Source organism: Phyllostomus discolor, chromosome 11 (genome assembly GCF_004126475.2).
Source record: "Phyllostomus discolor isolate MPI-MPIP mPhyDis1 chromosome 11, mPhyDis1.pri.v3, whole genome shotgun sequence".
Taxonomy (NCBI): Eukaryota; Metazoa; Chordata; class Mammalia; order Chiroptera; family Phyllostomidae; genus Phyllostomus; species Phyllostomus discolor.
Genome location: NC_040913.2, coordinates 85759831 through 85783875, shown reverse-complemented (window position 1 = coordinate 85783875; position 24045 = coordinate 85759831). Strand labels below are relative to the sequence as shown.

At 43.7% G+C, this 24045-nt stretch overlaps 1 protein-coding gene across 1 annotated transcript; it reads left to right on the top strand.

Annotated features, from left to right (window-relative positions):
• The first annotated feature begins 8825 nt into the window (after positions 1–8825).
• Positions 8826–22893, top strand: TLR3 (toll like receptor 3). The gene is made up of 5 exons (XM_036011732.1): positions 8826–9245; positions 13498–13950; positions 16251–16442; positions 19140–20986; positions 21215–22893. Exons 2-5 carry the CDS (start codon positions 13507–13509, stop codon positions 21441–21443), a joined length of 2712 nt encoding a protein of 903 aa, XP_035867625.1. The 5' UTR covers positions 8826–9245; positions 13498–13506; the 3' UTR covers positions 21444–22893.
• Positions 22894–24045: the final 1152 nt, after the last annotated feature.

Below are 24045 nucleotides of genomic sequence, written 5' to 3'. Positions count from 1 at the left end.
CAAATCACCCTGGGAGGCTGCTTTCTGAAGAACCTCTTCTTTGTCCACAGGTTCACATTTCAGTTGCCAGCTGACGGGAGAGAAATCTGTCATTTCCGAAAACATCCAGTCTCTCTATCTTGGTGAGCAGAAATCTCCTGTGTGTGAGGCAGAGATAAAAGTGGAAACCAGAATACCAAACACCAGCGATTAAAACAACACAGCAGGAGAGCAAATGGAGAGCGGCAGAGAAGATTACATTAGTGCATTAACTTGAAGGGGAGGCACTCAAGCAAGGGCCCTAAATTCAATGCCTGGCCAAGGACAATTAGACGATAAAGACACGTTCATAGGATGGGAGGTGGCAGGTGAGGCGGAGAACAGGAAAGGGAAAGGATGTGTTGGGGATGGATGAGGTCAAGGGCGCTAGTCTTCCGTTCCCTTAGCAAGCCATCCATTCACTGAACAGGTGCCCATGTAGGATGAACTTGGTGGAAGGTCGTGTGAGAGATGAAGCAAAGGCAATAGAAGGGAAGAAGCCTCCAGGGATAAGCTGGCCTTGACCAAGAATTGCCAACTCTTTGGTTTGGAAAGGCGACTGTCATATCATCTGGTTAGCCCATTTAGCTGCGTTATTTACAATAACCAAGATATGGAAGCAACCCAAGTGGCCACTGATAAGATGATTGGACAAAGAAAGCATGGTACATACATACAAGGGAATATATAACTTGGCCATAAAAATGAAATCTTGCCATTTGCGACAGCATGGATGGACCTAGAGAGTGTTACGCTAAGTGAAATAAATCAGACAGAGAAAAACAAATACCATATGATTTCTCTTGGATGTGGAATCAAAGAGTAAAATAAACGAACCAACAGAAGAGAAACAGGTTCATAGACAGAGGACAGACTGACAGTTGCCAGAGGGGAGTCTGGTTGGGGGCTGGGTGAGAAAAATGAAGGGATTAAGAAGTACAAATTGAGCCCTGGCTGGCGTAGCTCAGTGGATTGAGCGTGGGCTGCAAACCAAAGCATTACAGGTTCGATTCCCAGTCAGGGCACATGCCTGGGTTGTAGGCCATGGCCCCCAGCAACCGCACATTGATGTTTCTCTCTCTCCCTTCCTTCCCTCTCTAAAAATAAATAAATAAAATCTTTTTAAAAAAAGAAGTACAAATTGGTAATTTCAAAATAGCCATGGCAATGCAAAGTCCAGCATAGGGAACACAGTCCATCCTATTGTGATGACTGTGGATGGTGTCTGATGGGCACTAGATTTATCGTGGGGATCACTCTGTAAATTATGGAACTGTCTAACCACTATGCTGTACACCTGGAGCTAATAGAAAATACTATTGACTGTCAACTGTCATTGAGAAATGAAAAGAATAGTCACCCAATTTTAAAATGAGACATTCTGGGGCTGGCATTTAGCATTTCAGGACTGAAATGCAGCAAAGTTGGTCTCTTTGTTCCATCTAGTGTTGTGTCTGGGAACGACAGGCTCCTGGATCCTCTGCCAGCCCGAGAAGGTGCAGGGCTAAAGCAGTTGAGCTCCACAGTGGAGCCACCCAGGGGGGAAATGTTGCAAGTTTTCACCCACCTCCTCTTGAACATTCTAGCTGATTTTTCTCACACTTTAAGGATAACATCGTTGGGTAAATTCAAATCAACATGAAAGGGGGAAAAATTTATTTCTTTAATAGTCCAGGGTTCATATGAGAGAGAATTCGAGGGATCTGGCAGGATACATACTTTTTAAAAGATTTTATTGATTTATTTTAGACAGAGGGGAAGGTTGGGGGGGAGAGAGAGAGAGAGAGAGAGAGAGAGAGAGAGAGAGAGAGAGAGAGAGGAATCTATTTGTGAGAGAAACATCAATTGATGAGCTGCCTCTTGCACGCACCCCCACCGGGGCTTGGCCTGCAACCCAGCCACGTGTCCTGACCAGGAATTGAACTGGCAACCTTTTGCTTTTCGAGACAACCCCAACCACCTGAGCCACGCCAGTCAGGGCTGGGCACACATTTGCACAGCCGAAAGCCGAAGGTTCAACAACAGATGTAATACAATGGCCACTTTCCAGGAATATCCTCACTGACACGAAGGTGCTTCATGTGGCCGACCTTAAGCCGACGGGAGTTCGGAAGGTTCTGGAAGGGCCTCCGGGGGACACCCGAGCAAAGGGCCAGAGAGGAAGGGTTTCTCTAGATGAGCTCTCTAGAGCTCATCCTCAGAGCTCCAGAATGAGGGGCAAGTGCCCCCCTCTGCTCCTCCCTGCATAAACCAGCAGAGAGAGAAAAAAAGAGGAATCATCCCATTTTTTGTTTAAATGAGGAAAATTTCTGAACAGACATGTCAAAAGAAACGAAACATACCTATGGTCCCATGGGGAAGTGGCCACAGACATTAGTCATCAGGAAAACGCAGATTAAAACCACAATGACAGACCATTGCACAACCAACCAGAGCAGCTAACATTATGCAGACAGACAATACCAGTCTGAGCAAAGGTGCAGAGCATCGGAGCTCCTGCATTTCTGGCGGGGGTGTAAAATAGTTTGAGCCTGTGTCTTTCTTATAAAGCTAAAGATATACTTACCAGCAATTCCAACCCTACGTATTTCCTTAAGAAAAACGAAAGCCTGTGTCACAAAAAGACATAACCCCAGAATTCTCCTAACAGCTTCACTCACGATAGGCAAACCTAGAAATAACATAGATGACCACCCACGGAAAAATGGATACACTATAGAGTGTATGCAAAGGAATACCACTCAACAATAAAAAACCCTCTAAATATACGCAATAACATGAATGAATCTCAAAAACATCATGGTCAGTGAAAGAAACTACACAATGCACGACTCTACCTGCTTGAAATTCTAGAAACAGGATAGAGCTTCTCTAGGGTGAGAAGAAATCAGGACAGTAGTTGCTTCGGAGATGGGAAATGAAAGTCAGAAACCAAACAGAGGTGAGCAAGAGAGAACTTTCTGGGGTCCCAGTGATAATGTCCTGCATCTTGACAGTGGTTTGCATTTATTCACAATGATTGGGTGATACACTTCATATGTGTCCATTCCATGGTATGTGAGCATCTCTAAGAAATTCTACGCATGTCGAACTCTAGTTAATGACACACCTTCTGAAGATTTCAGGGGTGAAGGTTATGACCGTCTGAAACACACTTTGAAACGCACCGAAAGTAAGATAGATTAACAGAGGGATAAGTAGATGGGTAATTACGAGATAAAGGAAGCACACTAAAATGGTAACTGTAGAAGCTAAGAAGTGGGGCTTTGAGGTGTTCACTGTTCAATGTTTTCAGCCTTTCTGTCCGAGTAAAACATCGGCCAGTAGAGAGCGACTGGATGACTCCCCCTTGGGACAGCTGCTTTGTCTGTGACTGAGTGTGCCGTTTGGAATGTCATCGATGGTGTTTGAAGGACGACCCTCAAGGCTATGAGAGAGGCGATCTTTTCAGAAAGGAATTGCGAAGGTGATTATGAAATGCATCTGAGGAGCAGTGTATTTTTCACAAGGTTTCAACGGCAAACCCTCCTTTACGTCATAAACACCCACACAGGTGTGTCTCCCACTCGGCAAGGATGCAGCTGTGTCGTCAGAGCGTCGCAAGCTGCAGTCTTCCCCGTCTAAGCTGCAGCGAGTACGGATTCTGGAGTAACCAGAGTTAAGGGCCACACTAGCTCCTGTGTTGAGAGCTGTGTCTGGTCCTACTGGTCGTCTGATGCCCATTCCTCAGTCGATGTTTTAGGAAGGTTCCCGTGAACAGTATCCTCCAAATTCTTGCACACTGAGGGTGGTTTGTGCCTTTTATACTTGATCATCTTGACGGGTAGAAAAGCTTTCACTCACAGTTTTTTTCCTCGAATATTTTAAAGATCCCACCGAACAGACGATAGAATTTTCCATCTGTCAGATCGTCAAAGGGCAAGTATTCTCGAGGCTGGGAGAAAAACCAGACTCTCTCAAGAGCTACCTGTGGGGAATGTAATGTGGCCATTATTATAGTACTTCGGAGGACGATCGAACGATAACTGTGTTATAACCATGTTAAAAACACACCCTTATTTTTAAGACGTACATTTTAAAGTCTCTTCATACCTTCAGAAAAGTCTTTGTTGGCGATCTCCCCTTAACCAAGCTCCCCTTTTCATGGGCCCTGGACCATGTGGGCTCCCGGCTGTAACAGTATCCGAGTGCACAGGTGGTATTTTACAGATACAATTGGGCTCTGTTTTCCTAGGCCATGTCGGGGCCTACTCCTTGAGAAACACATTGTTCATCCGATGCAGTTCCTCTCACCTGCGTATGAGCTGTTGCATGCAATTTGCTTGGAGTGTCCAAAATTCAGGGGTTCTGTCTGTCTAGTTTTCTCATAAGAATTACTTGGCTTCTCTTAGCGAAAACCGTAACAATAATTTGCTGAGTATATTCTGTGTGCCAAACATTTATATATTTTTTAAAAAAGATTTTATGTATTTATTTTTAGAGAGAGGGATCTAGAGGGAGAAAGAGAGGGAGGGAAACTTCATTGATCGGACCTGCGACCCCTGCAGGTGCCCTGACCCGGAACCAAACTGGTGACCTTTTGCTTTGTAGAGCGACACCCAACCAACTGAGTCACACTGGTCAGGGCCAAACATTTATTTTAACGGTCCCTGAACCTCACAACGATTCTGCCCATTGGCTGCATTGTCTCCAGTTGACAGAGGCAGACATTCATACTCGGGGATGGGCCTGAGGCAGAAGCTTACAAACCTCTCTCAAGGCTTTCCTAAGAACGCCCCCGGCCTGGGACAGCGCGTGGCTTTTTCAGCGCCTCCGCGTGCACGGCCGGCTGTGAACGCCTCGATATCCCGAAGAGTCCCGTTCCAGCTTCTCCGCGGGCTGTAGAGGCTCTGCCACGTGTCCTCGATTACAATCTTTTCTTGTCCCGGGTGTGTGTGTGTGTGTGTGATCTCGGAGCTTTCATGTGCAGTGGCTGCTGCTTCTCCCGTAGCCTGAGCTCCAAGTTCAGTGGGACAGAGGCCGATTTTTTATGAAGCCCCCAGAGAGGTTAGAATGTAGCCAATAAGGTTTACTCTGCAACATTCCCTTCAAGGGCGGGGCCCAGGAATGGAGCAGCTGTGTCCAGGAAGGGGGTGGGGTAACGCAAACAAACAGTGCCTTGAAATTTCCTATCTTTCTCTTTAAAGGTTAATTTTTTTCTCGCTGGGCGTTCACTTGGTTGCTGTAGGTCCTTGGATCTTTTCCAGAGCTACTAGTAAGGCTAGTTTGGCTGGTTTCTTGTTTTGCGAAGTTTCCATGGAAGGAGGCCTTGAAGCTTCCTAGTCTGTCATTTTGCTGACATCACTCCCCTGAGACACTTTTGTGTAGTTAAAACAATCACTTAAAAAAAAATCAGCCCTGGCTGGCGTAGCTCAGTGGATTGAGTGCAGGCTGTGAATCAAAGTGTCCCAGGTTCGATTCCCAGTCAGGGCATATGCCTGGGTTGCAGGCCAGGGCCCCCAGCAACCGCACATTGATGTTTCTCTCTCTTTCTCCCTCCCTTCCCTCTCTAAAAATAAATAAATAAAATCTAAAAATAATAATAATAAAGAAATCAAATGCAGACAACATATTAGGCCCAAAGTTTGCAATAAACTGAAGACAAAGCTAATTTCCATATTGTTCCAGAAAGCTCTTCTACACGTAAGCTCTGCATTGGAGTTTTCTAAGTTTTGTCAGGTTCATGTCTCTTTCCAGCCCTTTTCTCAGTGGAACTTCCTCCTCCCCACATGCCTTCCACTTTTACTTCTCACTTTTTAAAGACTGGTTCTCCTATTCTTTATTACAAATCATTCCATAATGGGGATGAAGCTTCCTCTTAGGTGGCAAGAAGTGTGGTCAGACTGAATTCCCTAACGGGCCATTTCACATTTCCTTTCAAGCCAGCCTTGGTATAACAGAGAGCAAAGCGCTGTGAGGGGCTGTGAAACTCAGGGAAAATTAGACTAAGAAACCTGCGGCATTCTCGCCCTGGGCAGTAGCTGTGGCAGGGCGACAGGTGCCTGTCTGTCCCTGGAACACCTGGCTCAGGTGTCTCCAGCCGTGCCCCTGGCAGTGGTCTTCAGCTGTACGCCAGGGGGTCAGCTGTCTCTCCTAAAAGTGGTGGGCTGGCTGTGCCTGCAGTCCTGAAACAATAGCTTTAACGCATGCACTAGCTACTCCACTTGCTAACTATGTACCCTAAACTACAATCATCCAACTCTTGAGTCCCCCATCAAAATCAATGACCCAACCCTTCCATCCTGGGCCTTCTCTTTGATTTCCCCCGTTGACTCAGAATTTTCAGGATAACGTGGAGGTCAATCCTCTTGAGTGTTAATTCTCACCAATGACCACTTCAATATTGTTACGGTAACTCATGACAGGTATTCCCTGCTTTTTGACAGTTTGCATTAAGCCACTTTGCTTTTACGAATGACTTATAGTAAGTAGTATCTGTTTCCTCTAGGTGCAAGGAATCTGAAGAGGATTTTTGCTTTCATGAAAAAAGGCGAAGAGCAAAAATAGCCTTCAGCTTTTGTCTTGCAGCAGCCTCTATGGAGGTGGCATTCACCCCAAGCAGCACAAGTGGCTGCCCCAGCCGCTCCCACGGAACCACGCTCCACAGCTCAGCCTCACGTCACCAGAGCTCAGGGGTGTGTCGGCGAGCCTCTGGGCTTTATGTGTGTTCTCTGCTTCCCTTAGAAGGATGTGTCCTCTGGCATCAGAAAAGCCAAGGACAGTTTGTAAGGGTGTCACCCTTAGCATGAAGCTGCATGTGCAGTAGTTAAGCAATTCAATCATGGTGAACAGAGCAAAGGCATTGTATGTATTTTGAACTTGCTTATGTCTACAGAGAAAAAAGAAGTCTCAAAGGCTGCTGAAGTTACTTGGTCTTGCTAAATAGCAAAGTGGTCTCTTTTACTGGGCATTCAGAAATGGATAAAATGACAAGTCTGTTGATTTGAGTGGGTTGATGGGTGTACAAAGCGTGATGTTCCATTAAGTTATCTGATATGAGTACTTAAGGAGAAATCGGTCAAATTTTTTTAAGAAGTAAAATTACCCTGTAAACACATTATTTCCACTTTATACAGGTTGTATATTTTTTATATCATTCCTGCTTTTATTACATTAGTGTTATTTTAGATTTTAGATATTATTTGGTGTGATTTGGTAGCTTATGCTTTGGGTCTAGGAATGCTCAAAAATTTATCCATATTAAATTAATGATACTTGTTTTTTCTGTTTATGCTATTTTGGCTCCTGAAAGGTTTCGAGGGAACATTCTACTTTCAGATGGTGGGAGAAACCTGTACCTGCTTTGATACTCTGAACTTCCTCGTGTTAAGTGTGATTATTTAATAGTTTTGTCTGACATTTCTGATGGCGTTCCGTGGGTACCCAGTGGACAGCGGAGTTTGAAGAGCCTTCAGCCGTGTTACGAGAATGTAAATATTCACACTAACCCACTTCACAGGCTGACTTAGAGAGTTATCACCACTTTTCCAATACCTTGCAAAATTATTAAAAAAGAAATAAAACTTCAGGTGAAACCAGACGTTCCGTGTCTTAAATGTTGGCTTCTTGTTCAGAGGGGAAGTTCAAGTTCAAGCCTGCTCTGCAGACGGGAGTGAGAGCGGCAGAAAAGGCACGGTGGTGCTTCTGCTTCCGTTAACGCTCGTGCTGAGCTTGCGGTTTGGTCAAACTTGATCTAAACCCCCTGCCGCTTTATGAGCAGAAATGGAAACGACACCGGTAAGAGGCGTTGCACCTTTACGTTAGGGACAGGGTTTGAAAAGAAAAAAGAAATACCTTCTAGAATTTCAGACGCTCCACAGCAAGACAATGTCCTTTCTGCACGGCGTCTGTGAAGACGGGAGGAGACCCGTGAGCACCGGTCAGAAGGGCCGTGCAGATACATCTAATGCTCTGCGGTGAACTTAACTATTTATTTGGGTCCATAATACATCCCGCACATTAGAAACCCATGCAAAGTTTTAATGGCGAAAAGATATAGTCTCACTGTGGCTTCCTGCTAATGCTGGGAGGGTTGGTTGGTCTGATCTCTTTGTTTCTACTTGTAAAGGTTTAGTTCAAAAATTCTTAAAGAGTCTCTCTAACTCAAACCTACACACAGTATTGACCCTTTTAAATACCCGACAGCCAAGTCTGAGGCCCCAAAGTGGGCATTTTACACCCCGACACATATTTATTTCTTGCTCTTAAGTCTGCAGTCAAGTCAAGCCAGTGACAAGTTCCGACTCTCCCAGGTTATTTTAGTACTTGCTTGTGTGACACTTCATGGCAGCCCGGGGTGTGCCCTTAGGCAAATTCTAACCTCACTAGGTTTCGTTTTCCTGGTGTCTCAGACCAAGGAGTTGATGAGGTGATCTCTGCAGTCCCAACTGTTATATCGTCCCGTATGTCGGCAGTTAATAATATTGTATCATGTCCACAATAAAAAATACATTCATTTCTTGACAAGCACATTCTTTTAACTAGTTAGTGTCGGTGAAGCGGATTGAAGACTGAACAGCAAACCCAGACTTTCTCCTGGGTGCATCCACGTGCATCCTAGCAGGCTCTGAGTGTGGAGAGGGGAGCTGCGTGAGTGAGGGGGACTCTTGGCTTTGCCGGCACCAGCTCCTTCTCAGCGGGGACACTCGGTCTCTTCCCTGCTCAGAGGGTTAGTGTCTGCATTTCCTTCTCTTACAATGTTGCCAAGGAGAGAAAGTGAGATCAGAAAACTGGAGTCATTAGCTTTGATTAGGGACTGAGGTTTTTTCTGACCCTCTGACCACACACAGTTCTGCATCAGCCTTTGGTTAATGAGAGAGGAACTCACTCTCAGTTAGGGATTCATTAACTGCTGGGTCCCGGCCCTGCCCACACCAGGGGCTGGAGTCCCACTCTTTGAACTTTCTCCGTTGCTGAATCTGTGACCCTTTCCATGAACCCCAGGGGGCTGCACCTGAAGGAGAGAAAAAGAAGGCGTGTTTAGGAAGCTATTTAAAATGCCTCTTGCTGAGATTTTGTTTCCTTCGCCCTTCTTAGAACGCACCAACTCTGAAAGGCTTTTAAAAAGACAAACGTCGACACTTTACTTTCACTTTCGAGATTGCAGCACGCTGGCCACACTGCCCCGGTGAACGCGCCTGGATTTGGTCCGATGGGAACCAGGAAAGCTGCCGTCAGAGCCAGCGAAGGTACGTCTTTTAAATTCCTGTTGGGACTGGATTTCGCACGTTGGGTGAGGCTGGAGTGCATGTCGGTTTTAGCATTCTTGGGCTTTTCTTTACTCTGGTGCTTGAAATCCAGCCAGAAAAGGCAGGTGGTAATGGGAAGAAGTGTGCCACAACTCAGAGTACAAATAGTAGCAACAATTTCTAATTAACATGATAAAACATTGTGTAGAGGAATTAAAAAAATTTGTTTTGTTTCCTTTGTAAAGTTCTGTAACCAGACAAGTAGATTAGGGTAGCTATGGACATCACTGTGCAACAAGCTTAAAAAAGAGTGACAACTTTGTCTGAAAGATACTAAGCCCTGTGAGCTTAAAGGCGCTCATCTCCTTTTCTTGGATTTCTTGGCTGGAAAGGAGACAGGAGTGGGCACCTTATGATAATGTGTTTGAGAAGGAGGAACACTTCAGCGGTTTCCAGGAGTAAGAAAATGGCTTTCTTTGGCCTAATAAAGGAAAAGGATGAAGGTGAGAAGTCGGAAAACGTTCAGGTGTGTGTGAGAGGACCGGAAACGAGCCCGGGCAGCTGTGGGTTAAGCCGGGCGGAGACGGAGTCAGCCTTGGCTGGAACTGCTTTCAGGGTGGCGTCTCCCAGCTTTGTGGGGTGATTTCGTGTTGGCGTGTGTCTGCATACAGTGTATCTGTATAAATTTAGGGGGAAAATGTAAAGTTCACAAACCAAACTGTTCAAGCCACATGGTAACTGGTGGTGTAGCCTGGGCCCAGACCCTGTGTCGTCACCGCAGTGCATGCTGGCGCTGGCTTGGACAAGGACGTGTGACCCTAGGCACCCTGAAAGGCCTTCCAAAGCTGCAAGAACTGCTGAGTCTGTCTCTCATTTCTTCTTGTGTTTAGCCTTCTGTGCTGTTACCATGTCTCATTTAGCAGCAACGTGCTCTTTCCTCAAACTGTGTGTTGTTTGTTTTACTGAAGTACATCCTAAAATAACTTTTTCATACAGGTCACATAGTTACGGATTTACTGAATCTTTGCATATCTCAAAACACTTCCCCTCCTTCTCTTTAATTGCTTATCTGGAAATGAAATTTTAAGTTCAAAATAATGTCTCCTGAACATTTTGAAAGCTGATTATGATTGTTTTCTAGTGGCTGATAAAAATTTTTTTATCATTCCAGATATTTCCTTTGGAAGTAATTGATCATACATTTTCTGAGAAGGTTTTAGGGCTTGTGTGTGTGTGTGTGTGTGTGTGAGAATTGTCACAATTCTTACCTTTCATCAATTTCTCTCCGTGCATGCTTTCCTTGTCACTTCTCCTGCCTAGTACTTGACGAGTCTTTCCCATCTGACGGAGTATACCTCCAGATCTGGAGATGTCTTTCAGTCCCACAGGGACAGACTGTGCAAATGGATTCATTCCTCTCAGTGCAGTGGCCCCTTAGCATCCACAGGTCCTGCATCTGCAGAGCCAGTCAACAGATCAAAAGTGTTAGGAAAAAATATGTTATGTTGCTGCTGACCTGCACTGCGTGGTTGGCGTATGATGGCTGCGTCTGTACTGCACATGGACAGACTTTCTCGTCTTGCCATTATTTCCCAAACGATATAGTATCACAGCTGTTTACATTGTTTTAGGTATTGTCAGCAACCTAGAGATGGTTTAGAGTACACGGGAGGATTGCTCAGGACATATGCAAATACCACACCACTTTAGATGAGAGACTTGAGCATCCCTGGGTTTGGGTGTTGTGAGGGTCCCGGGACCTCCTGTGAATATTGAGGGACAACTGTGGTTCTGTCTCTATCTATAAGCCTTCCAGAAAAGGTAACAGCCACCTAGACGAAGAGAAGAGCATATTGCAGGAATTGTACCTACCTAGAGTTTGTAAATAGAGGTAGGACCCAGACAGACCTGGGAGGAGAGGTCTGGGAGAATCTCAGAGAGCAGGGGCAGGGAGCTGGTCCCTAGTTCCACAGCGCATCATGCCCAGCCCCGTGTTCTCTGCAGATCCGAGCACTTCGGTAGGAGGCATCCTAACGGGCTTGTGCTGCGATGTTTCTCGTAGTCTGTGTCTATGAAATTGTGTGTGGCTTTAGAAATGCTTAGAAGCCTTACTTCATAGGGTGAACATGATCCCAGTGATATGAGGTTTTAAAGTAACCTATTGTAAGAAAAATCGGGGCAGTGGCTGTCTCGGGGTGGGGGGGTGGGGATTGGAGTTAACTGGCAAAGGGTGGGAAACTCTTTAGGGTTCGGGTTACACAGGTGTATGCCCCTGTCGGAACTCAGGTAACATATGGTCATACTAGTGCATTTCATTGTATGCAAATTTTACATCAAAAGAAAAGCTCTGTCAAGAAATATTGAACTGAAGGCAGCAACGTACACTCTCTACAGGAAAGGGCCCCTCAAATCATCCATTTAAATATCAGTCATGATGACGTTTAACTAGTGACAGTTACAAGAATATTCCATAAAAATCAAAGCAGCATCTATAATGTTTCCTAAGCGATTTTTTATGCAGTGTGTAAAAGATTCTTATTCAAACATTTAAAGGCCTTGGGTTTTGTGCACGGTATGTCAGCAAGTGCTTACATGTATTAACTTCGCTCTTGTAGACCAAGTAGCCCGGTGAAATGACCCATGGACGCCTCATAACCCTTCCTTCTCAGTCTTTAGAATAAAATTGGGAAACAGAGCACTTTTGGAGGAATCGAGGCTCCTTCCACGGATCTCAGCTGTAGCTGTTCAGCGAGGAGGCTGGCTGTTTCCCAGCCCACGAGGACAGCCCAGGTCCGTGCTGCAGCTCCGCTTAACCAAGGCCGAGTTCGCAAGGAGCTTCTTGGCCCTCTCTCACCGTCCACGAGTTCCCCCGAATTTCAGTCATTTCACACGCTTGGCTCCCTCTACGATTTCCTTCTTGTTCACGTGAGAGAACTGGTTTGCATATATTTTTCTTTGTAAAGTAAAAAATTTGCAAAGTAAGAAATAGTTGTAATGACCATTTTATCAATCGTGGATTATTATACGGATTAATAATAATAATAATAATAGTAATGCAGTTAAATACCACTTTATTCCAGGTACATCAAGACTTATCTCTTTTGATCTTCACAACAGCCCGGGGAGGGGCTACTCTGATGATCTGCTTACAAGATGAGGACACGGAGCCCTGAGAAGTGAATTAACCTGCTGGAGGCTACAGCGTGCCGGACCCAGGATCAGAACGCAGAGGGTGGCATTCCCGGGTTCGTTCTCTTAAGGACCGTGGTTCTCTAAGTCTTACTGATTCTGTGCGAATGTTCATTTATATCATCGTAAAGTAGCGAATGGTATTTGTTGACTTCAGATTTTATGAATGGATCCAGACCAAGTATATCTGACTTGTCATATCTTAGGATAAACGCTAAGGTTTTGTATCTCGACAATGTCACGCCATGTGGTGGCTGAGACTTTGAGGAAATGCAAGGGAGGGAGAAGTGTGTGGAGAACACGGGGGTGCACATTTCCTGTATCACAAGGTAGGGCTCAAGAGATTTTTTTCTCAAGTTGATTTATCAATAAATAAAGTTTTAAGTATAGTCTTTTCTAGATTTTATTTTATTTATTTTTAGAGAGGGAAGGGAGGGAGGAAGAGAGAGAGAGAGAGAAACATCAATGTGCGGTTGCTGGGGGCCGTGGCCTGCAACCCAGGCATGTGCCCTGACTGGGAATCGAACCTGCGACACTTTGGTTCGCAGCCCACACTCAATCCACTGAGCTACGTCAGCCAGGCTATTAAGTATAGTCTTTAAAAGTATAACTGTAACAAAAGATTGAATGAAATTAAAAATAACTAAAGAAAAATTGTGAAGACATTGATGGAATAGTATAGTTAAGTTCCTTATCTTTATGGTGGGAAGGAAATACTTGAAGTCGGTAAACGAAGAAATAGTAGCACAGGCGTATTATTTAGGTCTGTGAAGGTGACCAGGAGGATTAAAGATAGAAATCGTCAAGAGGCCACCTTAAGCCACTGCCCCTGGGCAGAGAGGGAGCGTGAAGGGGGACTTTGTGTGTTTCGTTTTGAACTTTCTATGCCCTTTGAGTTATCTCCATATGGCGCTCCACTTGCCTGTAGTTAGGAGTTGTAGTAGACGAATCATGCCTAGTCACACTTGGTTGTGTATTTTATAAGGAATGTACCAATGCATGTGGAAACGTGTATTATTGTATTATTAATGTTGCTTATTGTGTTTTAATGGTTCTTCTACAGGACAAAACCATGAGCCGGGGTCTGCTGCATCCTGTCCCCTGCTTCCTGGGACTGTTGCTCTTCTGGATACTGAGTGCATCTTCTGCCCACAGATGCACTGTTCGGCACCAGGTGGCCGACTGCAGCCATCTGAAGCTGACTGAGATACCCGACGACCTGCCGGCAAACATAACGGTGTTGAATCTAACCCACAATCAGCTCAAAAAATTGCCACCTGCCAATTTTACAAGATACAGCCGACTTACTGTCTTGGATGCAGGATTTAACACCATCTCCAAACTGGAGCCAGATTTGTGCCAAAAACTCCCCTTGTTGGAAATTTTGAACATCCAACACAATGAGCTGTCTCAAGTTTCTGACAAAACCTTTCTCTTCTGCCTGAATTTGACTGAGCTCCTTCTTAGGTCCAACTCAATCCAGAAAATTCAAAATAATCCCTTTAAAAACCTGAAGGTAAGATAAAAATGCATTTTCATGTAAGAAATGAAATCTATGCTATTTAACACTAAGTTATCAAGTCACATATTTATCTTTAGATTTAATATCTAGTATCTAGATAAATAATGAGAAATCTGGTCTACCCAAATTGTGGAGGGGGGAGGCAGTGAGGGGAGCCACACACAAATGTTGCTGTTATGATTGGAAATGCTGTAAAAAGAGAAAATGTCATCTTAAATCAGGTTCGATCTTAATTTCAAAGAACTCAGCCTCGCCCTGGCTGGCGTAGCTCAGTGGATTGAGCGTGGGCTGCGAACCAGGCATTGCAGGTTCGATTCCCAGTCAGGGCACATGCCTGGGTTGCAGGCCACAGCCCCCAGTGACCGCACATTGATGTTTCTCTCTCTCTCTCTTTCTCCCTCTCTTCCCTCTTTAAAAATAAATAAATAAAATCTTTAAAAAGAAAAAGAACTCAGCCTCTCTGGCTTCCTCCCCTTGGAAATAGAACTTCTTTAGATACAAGAGATAGAGATCAGAGACAAAGTGGAACATACCACAAGGAACACAGCAAAATAAACTCTGCAAACTGCTGATGTAGTGCCTGAAATAACGAAAAAAAGTCGAGTCCAAATTCTGACTTAAATAAGGTTAACACTTTGATACAAGATAAGGTGTTCAACTAAAGGTTTCATTCTCTTGACTTTAAAAATCTCCTCACAATGTTGCTTTTCCAACAACCACTTACAATTGTTTTTCAGTACTTTGCTAGAATTTCAGATCTGTGAAAAATGTACAGTGTCGGGTAGAAGCAGTTTTATAGTTGTTCTTATGGACAATGATACAATAATTAATCAATAATGATGCAAGAAGAGACTGTGATTTGCATGCTCAGAACTGCAAACCAACTTTTGCCCACTCTGCATTATTGCCTCTAAATTTGAGACCATAATGTGTTTCCCGAGCCAAAGCCCTTTTCAACACTCTTTTTTTGTTTTGTTTTGTTTTATGGACCTATAACAAACTGGCCATTAAATTGACATCAGATGCCAAGAAGAACATACTTATTTAATTATGGTTAGAAATGATTTGCTTAGGAGCCATTTGAAATTCCTTCCTGTGTCTTCTTAGATTCTGATGGGGACAAAATGTCTTTGGACACAAAGACCTCAAAATCTGGTTGAAGTAATCATTGGGAAAATGTTGTTTTTATTTTTAAAGCATAAATCAATGTCTTGTTCTCTTTAAAAGATGTAAGATTTTGCCTTAACAGATATAAACTTTTCCTTACCTTTTACTTGAGTTGAAAGCTTACACATTCAAAAAACAACTTTGGGTGAAAAACATCCCACAACACTGAAAAAAAAATTAATATTCTCTGCTGGCCATGACGGTAGTGTACATAGGTATTGATCCCTCTCAATATAAACTTCTTAGGATTTCCTGGATGATAAAGGTCTCCCCACACTCTTTTTTTTACATGACTCTTTTATTAAAAATTATTGTTCAATTACAGTTGATCCCCCTTTCCCCCCATTACTCTCCCCTGCCCTGCCTACCCCCCATTCAACCCTCCCCCACCCCACCCCACTGTACTTGCCCTTCATACATGTTCCTTGACCACCCTTCCCTTCCCTTTCTTTGCCCTGTTACCCCCTCCCCCTCCCCTCTGGTCACTGTCAGCTTGTTCTTTATTTCCACATCTCTTTTAAAGAAAACATGTCTTGCCCTGGCTGGCGTAGCTCAGTGGATTGAGCGCAGGCTGTGAACCAAAGTGTTGCAGGTTCGATTCCCAGTCAGGGTACATGCCTGGGTTGCAGGCCATGACCCCCAGCAACCACACATTGATGTTTTTCTCTCTCTCTCTATCTCCCTCCCTTCCCTCTCTAAAAATAAATAAAATCTTTAAAAAAAAGAAAACATGTCTTTTCCCTGTTGTTTAGTTTCAAGGCTGATAAATGACACTATATGTATGTTTGGTGAGCCACGTGAATATTCCTTACATCATAAGTAAATGTTTACTATAAACAAATAAGGAAAAGCATGCTTATTTTGACTACTTCTTATGAATAAATAAGCCTAAGTCCTTTTATTTTGGTAAGAGAGCTAAAGTGATTCTTGATTAAGAAGCTAAATCCTTACAATGATAGTATGTTCAGTCACAGCTAAGATTTTTATTACTCCTACTGTCAGTTTTCTCTAGAATAGCCGTGAGGGGACATTTTGCTTTTGAGTTAGTTTGAAAGAGTCACATGCACTCAGAGGAACTGTTTTCGGTGGCAAGACTCTGATTTATGCACATATTTTTTCTCTCCCAGAATTTAATCAAGTTAGATCTGTCTCATAATGGCATGCCATCTACGAAACTAGGAACTGAGCTCCAGCTGCAAAATCTCCAAGAGCTTCTACTATCCAGTAATAAAATTAATGTCCTAACCCGCGAAGAACTTGGTTTCCTCGGCAATTCTTCTTTAAAAAAACTAGACTTGTCATCAAACCCAATTAAAGAGGTAAGCAGTGGGTAAAGCTGTTCCGTGTTGTACCTTCCAGCGTGGGCAGTCCCGAGCTGTGTCACGTGGGCCGGAATCTAAAAAAAAAACGCTACAGCAAGCGGAGGTGCCCTTTGTCCTGTTTCCAAAATCCTCCGCACGTACTGCTTGGCCGCGATGTCACCCCACAAGAAAGGGAGTTTGTAGCCATTCAGGAGCTGGGGCCCGGCTGTCGGGCAGGAGGGGGTTAGAATCCTCACTCCATGGCGGACCTGCACCTTGACCTCGGGGAACGTAACCTCTCTGGGTCTTAGTTTCCTCACACGGAAAGTAGAAGTAATACCATCTGTCATACAAAGTCCTCGAAAGAGTGAACGTAGCGTGATGTTTGAATACACAGGCCCGAGAGTCGAGTCAGCTGCCTCCCCATCTGGGGTTTATCTTTTATTCAATGTGCAATCAAGCAAATCATTCAGGTTCTCTCTTCTCTAGTTCCCCAGTGTTAAAGTTGGTGTAACAATCAACAATACAGGGCTGTGTGGTTTAAAAAAATGTATCACAGGGTCTGGCATGGAAGTGTTCAGTGAATAACTGGCACCGATGTATGATTACAAAGCCTTCCTATGACAGAGCCTACCTTCACTAACCGTCTCTTTGGGACCCGTGGTCTCCGATTTGTTAACTATTTACATGTGCAGATATGTCCGTATTTTGTTCTCTCCAGGCTGAGAATAAGAATATTAGAAATCTTTTTTTAAAGATTTTATTTTATTTTTTAAATTTATTTTTAGAGAGGGAAGGGAGGGAGAGAGAGAGAGAGAGCAACATCAATGTGCGGTTGCTGGGGGTCATGGCCTGCAACCCAGCCATGTACCCTGACTGGGAATCGAACCTGAGACACTTTGGTTCCCAGCCTGCGCTCAATCCACTGAGCTACGCCAGCCAGGGCTGAATATTAGAAATCTTAAATTGCCCTGGCTGGTGTGTCTCAGGGGCTTGAGCGCCGACCTGTGAAGCAAAGGGTCACTGGTGTGATTCCCAGTCAGGGCACATTCCCTGGTCTGGGTTGCAGGCCAGGTCCCCAGTAGGGGCCATGTAAGAGGCAACCTCACATTGATATTTCTCTCCCTCTCTTTCTCCCCTCCTTCCCCTCTCTCTCAAAATAAGTAAATAAAATCTTTAAAAATAAAATTAAAAAAACAGAAAAGACTTTGAAAATAAATCTTAAATTAAGTTAGACCTTATAAAGCTGTATTAATTTTCAGACATAAAAATATTGTACAAAATTATTCTGATAATAATTAAATATTTTATGTAAGCTACTCATGTTAATTGTTGAACAGCATTTTTTTTCTGTTTAGAACATTTGTGTAGAAATCTTATAAAATATATAAATAATGAGGGAGAGAATAAAAGCCATGCAAACCCCACAATCCAGAGACCACCAATGTTGGCATTTGAGTATGTTTATCTCCAACTTTCCTAATAACAACAACAACAACAAAGTCCAGCAGCTTAAATTCATAGAGTAATTAACTGTGTATCAGGCCCTATGACAAGTTATTTATTTATATTTTTATACTGTCCTGTAAACAACTCTTCCCTGTCATCATTTCACTCAGGAGAAGATTAAGGGGTCTCCCAGGTGACTCCCAGGTGACTCCCAGGTGACCCCCAGGTGACCAGGTCTCCCAGGTGACCAGCTGGTGATAGAGCTGGCTCCTGGCAGTGTGCGACCGGAGACTGTATTGTATTGGTCGTGCTATGTCCTGTGTTTGAGGATGACCGAGTGCCCTGACATGTAAGAGAAGCATATCTCAAACATCCTCTGTGCCACTCAGAAGTATTCAAAAACTTAATTTTACTTACTGCAATCCTACCATATAAGTTTATCATACTTAGTGTACTAATTTCCTGCTTTGCAGTTCAACTCCCTCTACGTGCAGGAAAGCACGCTTTCTTCCACATTTCTGTCTTTCCTCCCACTAGCCCCAAACTCACGAATGACACAGTAGGAATCAGAGCCTCTTTGTTGTCCTGGTGTGTAGCTGCTGGGGACAGCTAGTGTCCTCTCTGGACTCCTTGTCCCTTGCCTCCTGCTCTCATGCCTTCGCCGTGTCCCAAAGCAACCGAAGCTTCTGGTGAGGACATGGTGCAGAGCGGAAGGAAGCTGGGAACCCTGTCATGAGATGAGTCAGGAGAACACTGTGGTGCAAAGACAAAGAGGGTGGCTGGACGTCAGAGTCACAGAAGGAAATGTGGGCATTTCTGTTTCCAAAGTAAAATCCAGCCATTCCTTCCATGATGTTCCCTGAGACCAGTGGTCCCCAAGACAGAAAGAGGCTCTGCCCCAAGGGCGACTTGACAAATAGTTTATCGAGGACAGCTACAGTCAGTACGACGAAGGAAAAGTACCAAGAGACATCACCTAGACTGAGAGGTCAGGGAGAGCCCCAGGAGGAGTGATGTCTAAGTTGAGGCAGGAATGAATGCTGAGTAGATATTCGCCTGTGGCCAGGGTGGGTGAGGGCTGGACAGTGCACGGGTGACAGGTACCGAGTAAGGGGCTGTGCATCCAGGATGCAGAGAACCCCAGACGGGGTGGTGAGCGGGAAGAGGGGGTGAGTAGCAGACTGTGTTTAATTAAACTTGGCAAGGGTCATACCAACTCTACTGTGTTTTGCTTACTAACCTCATTCTTTCCCCCTCCCCCTGTAGTTCTCTCCAGGCTGTTTTCATGCAATTGGAACACTATTTGGTCTCTCTCTGAACAACGTCCCGCTGGGTCCCAGTGTCATAGAGAAGCTGTGTCTGGAACTAGCGAGCACAAGCGTTCGCAATCTGTACCTGAGCGACACCCAGCTGTTCAAAACAAGCAACGCGACCTTCGCTGGACTGAAGCAGACGAATCTCACCACGCTCGATCTCTCCCATAACGGCTTAAGTACGATCGGCAACGATTCCTTTGCTTGGCTTCCTCGTCTAGGATATCTCTTCCTGGAATATAACAACATAGGCCACTTGTCTTCTCGCTCCCTTTACGGGCTTTCCAGTGTGAGATACCTGACCTTGAGACACTCTTTCACTAAACAAAGCAATTCCCTTGCCTTGCTTCCCAAGATCGATGATTTTTCCTTCCGGTGGCTAACAGGTTTGGAGTATCTTAACATGGACGATAACAACTTTCCGGGCATGAAAAGCAATATGTTCACGGGACTCATAAAGCTGAAATATTTAAGTCTATCCAACTCCTTCACGAGTTTTCAAACTTTAGCAAATGAAACATTCGTGTCGCTTGCGCATTCTCCTTTGCTTATGCTCAACCTAAGCAGAAATAAAATCTCAAAAATGGAGGGTGGTGCTTTTTCTTGGTTGGGCCACCTAAGGGTGCTCGACCTGGGCCTTAATGAAATTGGGCAGGAACTCACAGGCGAGGAATGGAGAGGCCTAGACAGTATTGTCGAAATCTACCTCTCCTACAACAAATACCTACAACTGACCAGCAGCTCGTTTGCCCTGGTGCCAAGCCTTCAACGGCTGATGCTCCGAAGGGTGGCCCTGCGATTTGCGGCCACTTCGCCTTTTCGCCCCCTGCGTAACTTGACCATTCTCGACCTGAGCAACAACAATATAGCCAACATCAACGATGACCTTTTGGAGGGCCTGGAGAAACTGGAGATTCTGGATTTGCAGCACAACAACTTAGCTAGGCTCTGGAAACATGCAAACCCGGGCGGTCCCGTGTATTTCCTAAAGGGTCTTTCTCACCTCCATATCCTTAACTTAGAGTCGAATGGCTTCGATGAGATCCCGGTAGATGTCTTCAAGGACTTATTTCAGTTAAAGAGCATCAGTTTAGGACTGAATAATTTAAACATACTTCCGCCCTCCGTCTTTGATGATCAGGTATCGCTAAGGTCCCTGAGCCTCCAGAAGAATCTCATCACGTCCATCGAGAAGAGTGTTTTTGGGCCAGCTTTCAAGAACCTGAGTAGTTTAGACATGAGCTTTAATCCGTTCGACTGCACATGTGAGAGCATCGCCTGGTTCGTCACTTGGATCAATAGCACCCACACCAACATCTCTGAGCTACCGAGCCATTACCTCTGCAACACTCCACCCCAGTACCACGGTTTTCCCGTGATGCTTTTCGATGTATCACCCTGCAAAGACAGTGCGCCCTTTGAACTCTTTTTCATGATAAGTACCAGCATCCTATTGATCTTTATCTCTGCGGTACTGCTCATCCATTTGGAGGGCTGGAGGCTGTCTTTTTATTGGAATGTTTTGGTGCATCGAGCTCTTGGTTTCAAAGAAGTGGATAGACAGCCAGAGCAGTTTGACTACGCAGCGTACATAATTCATGCCTATGAAGACAGGGACTGGGTATGGGAACACTTCTCCCCCATGGAGGAAAAGGACCAAACGCTCAGATTTTGTCTGGAAGAGAGGGACTTTCAGGCAGGCGTTCTTGAACTTGAAGCAATTGTCAACAGCATCAAAAGGAGCCGAAAAACTATTTTTGTTATAACACAGAATCTATTGAAAGACCCATTATGCAAAAGGTAGGTGAATATTATCCCACTTTAAGTATTTGGTTTTAAATTGAGCTCTTAAATATTACCAGCATTATTACTCACAACTCAAAGAATTTTAAAAGTAAAATTAAGAAAAAAAATAGAACCTGATTTTTAGTGACCGATTAAAGTAAATTCTAAGGGGCAGTTTACATTTCAGAGCTTCTGGCTATTAAAGGCTGTATATTAATACATAATTTACATTTTTTTGCTTAGATTCAAGGTGCACCAAGCAGTTCAGAAAGCTATCGAACAAAATCTGGACTCCATCATCTTGATCTTTCTTGAAGAGATTCCAGATTATAAACTGAACCACGCACTCTGTTTGCGAAGAGGAATGTTTAAATCCCACTGCATCTTGACCTGGCCAGTCCAGGTGGAACGAGTAAATGCCTTTCACCATAAGCTGCAAGTAGCACTTGGATCCAGAAATTCAGTCCATTAAATTCATTTACGGACCAAATGAACAAAGGAGTAAATTTTGTCCTTTAAAAAGGTCCACGATAAATTTAAGTTTTATCTGCAGGTAGCATAAATCTGTTCATTTATATTTTATAAGTGAGAGCATTAGATCACTATGATCTCACTTCTATGAAAATGTATCTCCTTTTATCACCAAAGGACTTAATTTGACCCAAAAAGAAACATGTAGGAATATTCTCTACTAATGAACGGACATAATTGGTTATTGAGGCCAATGAAATCTTAAGAAAGTTTAAAAACATTTCTCATGTAAGTAAAGTAAAGAGTTATGTGAGCATTTATAATAGTTACATTTGGATTTTTGGATGTACTCATAATAGAATAAAAAATAATTGTTTTAATTGGCACAATGCTATTTCAATTGTAAAAGAGTAAAAAATATACTCATATTTTTAAAAGTTTCATTACAGTGTTTTTCCAATTGAAAAGCTTGTATTTTAGTGGTGCCAATTCCAGGGCTGATTTCATTAAAATTTAAACACCATTTTAATGTACAGACTCAAGGGTAGAAAACATTTGCAAATCACCGTGATTACTTAATAAAATAGCTTAATAAATACTTATATTTTGCTACTATTTGGATTTCTGCTATACGAGGTGTTAGAAGAAACAATTCCACTATCCAGAGGTAACCCTCAGAAAAACTTGAGTTCTGGGGGTTGAGCAGCAGATTGGCATTGCGGAAACAAAGTATTGTCTGCCCTGCTCCCAGACGCAGGAGGTGGCCCCGGCCAAATCCCTTGGTCCCACTGGGATTCTCGGACTCCTCATCTTGAAAGTTATGATGATGAACAAAATCTTAAACATTCCCGTATAATCAGTAATGACGTCCATCGTATAATACCTTCACTTAGAACATATTATTGTTCCAAAAAAATAACATGCTATGTGTAAGTTAATCCTTGCCATTATTGTGTGTTAAAAGGAAAGGAGTGTCATTATTGAAAATAGACATGCATAGCCTTTTAAAATCTGTATAGTTCTGGTATTCAAATGAAGAGAGAGTTGAAATTACAACCTTGAGTTGATTTCCATACTTAGGGTTCTCATCTGTTGAACTTGGTGAGCAGTGGAGCTGTCGCCGTTTTGGAGCTGTGACCTCAGACGTTCAGTGTTCTCGGGGCTAACTGCGCACGGTCCTGGCAGAGGTAGCCCCGCTGAGCTGCTGACCCTGAACGAGTCTGCCATCTCCCTGCAGTTCCCTGGGAACCAGTGGAGGACTCCTTTCCACTCTCTCATTAGGCAGGATGCTTACACGTGAGACACGTGCGATAGAACCTTTCCACTAAGATTTGTCTTCCAACTGTGAAATAATCCTGCTTTATCTTGACATGATAAAATAAAAGTTGCAACTACTTTTTTTATTGATGCACACTGTGATATATCAATGTTCTCAACCTCATTAAAATGTTATGAACAAATTATTGTTATGAATTAATCAATGTGTCACCAATTTGTGAAAAGAAGGGCAGAAAGTAACTTTGCTTTTATTCTCTTCTGTTCTTGCTTATGAGATGATCAATTAATTGCATGGCTGCAATTTACCAGTCTGCAGTCCCACCAACAGTGCACTAGGGTCCCCTTTTCTCCACAACCTCTCCAGCACTTGTTGTTTGTTGCTTTGTTTATGATGGCCATTCTGACTGGTGTGAAGTGGTATCTCATTGTGGTTTTATTTTGCATCTCTCTGATGGCTGGTGATAGAATGGCTGCAATTTACATTGAGTTCAAATGTAATCTTTTATTTTTTGACTTAAAACCACAAAATTTATCGTCTCACAGTTCTAGAGGCCTGAAGTTTGAAACAAGAAGTTTGGTGAGGTTTTGCGTCTCCCCGGGAGACTCCAGCAGAGGATTCTTCCTTGCCTGTTCCAGCTTCCGGCAGCCTCCCTTGGTTCGTGGCCACAATGTTCCCTTCTCTGCCTCTGTCTCACATTGCCTTCCCTTCTGTCTGTCCGTCTGTCTGCTGCTCTGTCTTTTATAAGAACACTTCTCATTGGATGTCCTTTTTGTAAAATATATTTTATTGATTATGCTATTACAGCTGTCCCATTTCCCCCCTTTATTCGCCTCCACCCTGCACATCCCCTCCCACCCACATTCCCCCCTTTAGTGGGGGAATGTCCATGTGTGGTACATATAAGTTCTTTGGCCTCTCCATTTCCTATACTATTCTTAACCTCCCCCTGTCTATTTTGTACCTACTATTTATGCTACTTATTCCCTGCACCTTTTCCCTCATTTCCCCCTCCCCTTCCCCACTGATAACCCTCCATGTGATCTCTGTTTCTGTGATTCTGTTCCTGTTCTAGTTGTCTGCTTTGTTTGTTTGTTTGTTGTTTTATTTTTGTGGGGTTTTTTTGCTTTTTTGTTTTTTAGGCTCACTTTTGATAGTTGTGAGTTTGTTGACATTCTACTATTCATATTTTTTGATCATCTTCTTTTTCTTAGATAAGTCCCTTTAACATTTCCTATAATAAGGGCTTGGTGATGAGGAACTCCTTTAACTTGACCTTATCTGGGAAGTACTTTATCTGCCCTTCCATTCTAAGTGATGGCTTTGC

Coding starts and splice junctions, on each gene's coding strand:
- TLR3 (XM_036011732.1), top strand. CDS start 13,507: ATGAGCCGGGGTCTGCTGCATCCTGTCCCCTGCTTCCTGGGACTGTTG. Junction 13,951..16,250: donor ATCCCTTTAAAAACCTGAAG/GTAAGATAAAAA, acceptor TTTCTCTCCCAG/AATTTAATCAAGTTAGATCT. Junction 20,987..21,214: donor AAAGACCCATTATGCAAAAG/GTAGGTGAATAT, acceptor TTTTTTGCTTAG/ATTCAAGGTGCACCAAGCAG.